Raw genomic sequence first — 6,255 nt, forward strand, 5'->3', positions numbered from 1 at the left:
GACTCATCACTTACATACAACACCCAGTGCTCCTCACAAGTGCCCTCCTTAATACACATCACCCACTCACCTCCCTCCAGCAACCCTGCTAGTCCTGTCTTTAAGAGTCTCCCATGGTTTATTTCCCTCTTTTTTTCACCTCCCATATGTTCACCTGTTTTGTTTCTGAAATTCCACATGTGAGAATCTCAGTAAATTTAACACTGATTCAATACTTTAATCCATCGTCCTTATTCCACTTTCATCAACGGCCCCAATAAGGTCCAGTACAGAATCCAGCCTGGGGTCGGGTGCAGCACTGAGTTGTCCTGTCTCTTTGAAAGCCTTAGGAGATCCGGTTTTGCCACCGATCTCTCCTTGTCACGGGCCCCCAGAAGTTGCGTCTGTAAACTGGCTCGTAGTAATTTCACCACCCTTCGTGAGCAAAGGCGCTTTAACAATCTATGAGAGCGAAATCGGGTCTGTCTCTTCTGCATCATCCTTCCCCAGAAGGTCTAAACTTCCGATGTGGGTCGGAGCAGAGCAGACCCTCTTTGGTGCTCATTCGGAGCCAGCGGAAAGATCGCAGGGCAGAGGGATGCAGGCCAGGGGCGAGGAGAAGGAACTGGGGGAGGAATCCTCCAGGGCAGCGGTGACCGAGACCCCGCGAGGGACTCCCCTCTCCACCCCCCTCACCTGGAGCGCCGGCGGCCAATCCGCGGCTGGGCCCGGCTGGCCGCGGCCAATGGGAAGGCGGCGCGGCGCGCTCCCCCGGGGCTATAAGTGCGCCGGGGCGGCGGAAAGTGAAAGTGGTGCGGACGCCGCGGACGCAGCTGACGCCGCCGGGGCTGCAGCCGAGCCGCCGGGATGCTCAGGGTTCCGGAGCCGCGGCCCAGGGAGGCGGGGGCGGCCGGCCAGTCCAAGCCGCTCACCTCCTTCTTCATCCAGGACATCCTGCGGGACGGCGCGGAGCGGCGCGGCGGCCACACGGGCAGCCCGCAGCCCCCGTGCCAGCCGGACGCGCGGCGAGAGCTGGAGCCGGAGCCCGAGGGAGGAAGAGGCGGCGCTGGGGCGCCGGAGGACGAGTGGGGCGCCCGGCCGCGCGCTGCGCAGGAGGCCGACAAGCCGGCGGCGAGCGAGCCAGGTGAGGCGGCCGGGCTGGGCCAGGGTGCGGTCCCGCAGGAGGGGCGGGCCGGCCTGGGGGCCGCGAGGGCGCGAGGGCGGGTCCGAGGCGGGACGGGCGCAGCCCCGGCTGCAGGGATGCGGGGCCCCGCGGCGACAGGCCAAGGGACCCCACCGCCTCCCGCCGCGGGCGCGCCTCGGAAATTAACCCGGAGCCCGGCCGTCCGAGCGGCGCAGGGTTTTTGCATGGGCTGGACTCGCCGGGCACGGCGCTCTCAGCCGCGCGGGCTCTGGCGCCCCGGGCTCCCCTGCGAGCGCGCGCACCGCGTCCCCAGCCCCAGAGTCCCCGGTGAAAACCCCGCCACCCGCTCCCAGCCACCGCGCGACCCTCGATCGGCGCCCGCCCCGCACTGCCTCTTGGCAGTTACCATTACTACCATATAACAAATAACTGATCGCAACTTATTAATATCAATAAACTAGGGTTTGGCCAGGGAAGACCCCCTCTGCTTCCCAATTCCATGGGCAATAAAACTGAGTTTGGAAGGCCCCTCGGGCCTTCAGGAAGTATAACACCGTTGGACACCTCTAAACTACTCTTATTTCCTTTCCTGTCACTTCGGATGAGGCATCCTACAGGCTCGTTTAGAAAAAAGGGGACTCAAGTCAGAGAATGAACTTGTCCTTAGCCCCCGCCACCTCTCCTATAGCGCAGACCCTCTCCTGCCACCTGGAAGTTAACACTGATGTCTTTGGGTCCTGCTTTACCAGGTGTTTTATTTCTGTGTCTTGCCTGGGTCCCTTCTCCCACCTCAATACGCTGATCCGGGACCCTGTTTAATTCTGCTGGACGATATGGCAGGAAGTTCCACCACTAACCTCTCCTAACTTTGGGTTCTTGATGAGTATTAGAAAACGAATACATAATATAGGGATTCAGTCACTCCCTACTAGGGAGAGTTCCTTAGTCATGTGAAGAAAGCGAAATGTATCCAAGATGACACTGGGCCGTTTGTTCACTACCACGGAGATAAGGGTGTATTGAATTCCGTTCTCTACCCTCTAACATGTAACCTTTTCCTTCCCATCCCTCCTTCTCCCTTCTCCTCTCCAGATGGACACTTTGAGGCTTATCTATTGGACTATGAAAACAGTGCAGGCGCCTTGCCAAGCCTTCCCCAAACCCCGAAGCAGCCACCGAAGCGCTCTCGAGCCGCCTTCTCCCACACTCAGGTCATTGAGTTAGAGAGGAAGTTCAGCCACCAGAAGTATCTGTCAGCTCCTGAAAGGGCTCACCTGGCCAAGAACCTCAAGCTCACGGAGACCCAAGTGAAAATCTGGTTCCAGAACAGACGCTATAAGACCAAGCGAAAGCAGCTCACTTCGGACCTGGGAGGCCTGGAGAAGCACTCCTCCCTGCCGGCTCTCAAAGAGGAGGGTTTATCTCAAGCCTCCCTCATCTCCATGTGTAACAGCTACCCTTACTACCCCTACCTGTACTGCTTGGGAGGCTGGAACCCGGCTTTCTGGTAATGCCAGCTCAGATGACAATCACGAATGATCAAAAAACACTGCCTTCCCCAGCGTGTCTCTCTGGATGGCAAAAGGGACCAGGCTCAGGGAGGACAGAGGAGCAAGAGGTATGCAGGCCGGAATTGTTGGAGGTTTGCATGGACATCCTAGGTTCTTCACTGGGGGGCTAGTGAAAGACCTGGGACAGTGACTAATATCCAGATGGCTCCCTAACACCTAAAATGGGCCATTTTTGCTCTTAAAGACCTGCGTGAAGTGGGGAGGGACAAAGTCTAGTGCTGTCTCTAGCACTTTCTATTTCCGTATGAGCAGTCCCCATCACTTCCGAGGATGTTGTTTCAACTCCATCCTCTTGTGTAACTGAGCGTCAGCCTGGAGGGATGCAAACCTGAAGGGAAACAGGATGGCCAGGATGAAGGTGTCACCTCCTGAATCCTGAACCCCACCTAAGTTCAAAAACCTCTCGTTGGCCTTGGTTTACAACGAAGGTTTCTCCCTGTCCCTGTGGGAGAGTGGAAGCCAGAGGCTCTTACAGAGAAACCGGTCCTGCTCAGCACAGATCGGCATGGGATAGGGAGATGGGTAGGAGGAGGTGAAAATATAAGCTTCTTATTATTCCTTTTTAAGTAACACGCCAACCTTAAGTATTCACAGGGTGGCCCAAGTAGAACAGGAAGCACTCACCGTGGTTTTAGGACAAGCTGTATAAACAGAACTCTGCTGCAAGGGGTGGGCCCGGGCCAGAAGAGTCTCCACATGTCTGAGACAGCAGCCTGAGGAGGGCCCTCGGCACTGCTGCTGGGCGGCATTACATTTTTATTAATAAAGGTTCAATAAAAGCCTCCCCTGGACCTTTTTTGCCCCGGACCTGAGAATTCGAAAGAGAAATTTCCTGGAGTTTTCGGGCTGTAATTCAGACTACATCATGGCAGATCACATAATCCTTTTCCTGTAAACTCCTGTCCTCCCTCCCTTCTTTTATTTTTTGCTCCTTCTCCACAACAATCACCCGCTGAAGGGCTTCTTTTCAGTCCAGACTTTTAGTCTGGCTGCACCTAACATATACACCTTCCTTATTTAGCCTGAGATCTGGTCTTTATCCCCCCCTGCCCTCCCCCCGACAAGGCTTTATCTCTCCTGGGGTTAAAAAAAAAAAAAAAATAGTGGAGGGGGCTGGAGATTCTGATTTGGCTAAAAGACATGCATTTTTTTTTTAACTAGCAATTATTTAAAAAAAAAAATACAACATTAAATCCCAAATCCTATTTAAAGACTTGACAGCTCTAAAAGGTCACTGCTACCTTTATAAACTTTCTGGTGGCTCTGTTGTTACAGTTCAAAGTCTGACAGCCCTCTGGGATCCCCAGAGGAGAAGGCAGAGAAGGTAAGAGGTGTTGGGCTTTCAGACACAAAGAGAACAAAATGAAGAACCGGGCATCGTTGAGCCGTCCGGTGGAAATACAGGGTTCACGGGCAGGGTGCAGAGAAAAGGCAGCTGGCACCTTAGGGAGCTGGGTCCCCAGCCACAAGCTGAGGGGGCACTTTGCCAGAAGGGGCTAAGAGAAAGGAAACAGTTTTCAAAACATTATAGTGGCGTCCATCACCAGACAATGAAACTGTCCAAATACTTCGGGAACTGCGTTTAATGCCTATAAAGAACGGGTCCCCCAAAAGAGACAACTAGTGACTTCAGCAAGAATGAGAAGAAGGCAAAGCAGAAATTGGGCCACCCTTCTGTTCCCACCCGATTGTTTAAGGTGACCTGGCAGAGGGGAGACATCAGAGTAAAAGAAGCCAGTTACTAATGAGGTACCCTGAGGCCTGGAAATCTCTTGATCCCACTACTTAATTCTGTTTAGCGAGAAACCATTCAATTTCCTCCTATTAAAAGGGCCGATTTACTGTTGGTGGCAAAACTGCCAGAGTTGATAGAAAGTTGGCCCGTTTCACCCCATTTTCTACCGTTTGGGCTCCACGTTGAAATACTGTTAAATGCTCGGCTGCTGACAAGTACTCGGGGCACAGCCAGCGGACTGGCCTACATTGCTTGCTCCGTTCACATGTCTTTTAAGAGAAGCATTTAGTGCTCACTCCCTGCTCAGTACCCATACTCGCCCACCCTCTCCATTTACTTCTTTTAACCTGCTGTTCTACAAATATTGAACATTGTACCATGATGGCGTGCTGTGTTGCAAAAAAAAAAAAAAAAAAAAAAAAAAAAAGTCTTTGTTTAAGGTCATTTGGTCTGTGAATCCGTCTTGCTTTTCCTCCACTGGAGCGAGGCACTCACCCACATCTGAACTGGCACTTGAAGAACTCCCGCTGGGTACCTGGTGGGTGAACTCGAGGGCGCTCCTGACCACTTCACCCAGACAGCCTGTTTTCCGTTTCGTACGTTAGTTTGGATTCTCCACGTGCGTGTCAAACCCTGCTGCAGTCTGTGATGGGAAAGCCTGTGACTTGACATTTAGTAAAGGACCCCAGCCAAACTTTATTTTTCTATGTATTTTTTTTTCCAACAGGAGTGTTTTTAAAATAAAGTACTGTGACTTTATTAGACCTATTTGCGTGTGGTTTGAGCTTGACCTATTTGAGGTCAATAGGTTTGACCAATTTGAGCTTGCACACTTGGGGTTACCGTGTTCTCCCTCCCTCAGCCCGCCTGACAAATCTAAGGAGACCAAATAATCAAAGACGGTAGCTTAGCCAATGGCAGATGACGGGCGTTTTTTGTAAACGCACTGCCCATCCACACGCACACACATACATAAACGCGCACACGCTCACACACGCGCGCGCGTGCGCACACGCACCCTGGTAAATCCTGTGGAAAGGGAAGAAATTGATGCCTTCGGTTTAAAAATCACCTGCTCCAGCCCCCGCCCTTTCGTTTAAATAGAGAGCCTCAGGTACTTACACGCATTTCTGGAAGACCCTGAAGGGAATATGAAGAGCACAGCGAAACTTCTTTTAAAATTACCCTTTCATCTGCCACCAGCCCCTCCCCACTGCAAGGGGGCTCCCGGGGCTCTCTGGCACATTCCTCTCCCTGGAAATGTCACCTCCATTCAGGGCAGGTAGACCCCTTGGAAGCAACACCTTTGAACTGCAGTCACCAAGTATTGAAAATAGGTTTAAAATAAAATATATACATAACACATCCTTCATCTGCCTGCACTTAAGCCTTCATCAAATCCCACAAGCAGAGTGTCCCATGCACCTGATTACCAGAGAAAAGTGATGGTTCCCCCCCCCCTCCTTCAAGGAAATAGAAGCTTAAAGAGTAAGGTGCTTACTCCAGGTAAAACCTATCATAATTTCAAAGTTTGCTCTAATCCCTTAAGTACATTGTACACACAGGTGGGGCCTCCCGTAGCTTGTTCGCATCATGAGACTTAACTCTTTGCACAAATCCGTAGCCATCCTCCCCTCCCCGAGAAGGCCATCAGCTCTCAAATTACAAAGGCTCTCACAGTAAATTAACAGATGTGGATTTTTTTTTTTAACCATTAAAAGTAATCCAGGAAATTAAAAATCTCTCCTCTCTAGAGAAGGTCCTCTGCCTTCTCTTCTTCGTCACTTTTCCAACTTTCCCTCAATATCTCTGCTAATCTCACACCC

At 52.1% G+C, this 6,255-nt stretch overlaps 1 protein-coding gene across 1 annotated transcript; it reads left to right on the plus strand.

The window, feature by feature from the left end:
• Window positions 1-804: 804 nt before the first annotated feature.
• On the plus strand, window positions 805-5,197 carry NKX3-1 (NK3 homeobox 1). The gene is made up of 2 exons (XM_040490255.1): window positions 805-1,123; window positions 2,216-5,197. Exons 1-2 carry the CDS (start codon window positions 847-849, stop codon window positions 2,632-2,634), a joined length of 696 nt encoding a protein of 231 aa, XP_040346189.1. The 5' UTR covers window positions 805-846; the 3' UTR covers window positions 2,635-5,197.
• The last annotated feature ends 1,058 nt before the right edge of the window (window positions 5,198-6,255 follow it).

This window comes from Herpailurus yagouaroundi, unplaced genomic scaffold (genome assembly GCF_014898765.1).
Source record: "Herpailurus yagouaroundi ecotype Mexico unplaced genomic scaffold, PumYag 181, whole genome shotgun sequence".
In the NCBI taxonomy this organism is placed as follows: domain Eukaryota; kingdom Metazoa; phylum Chordata; class Mammalia; order Carnivora; family Felidae; genus Herpailurus; species Herpailurus yagouaroundi.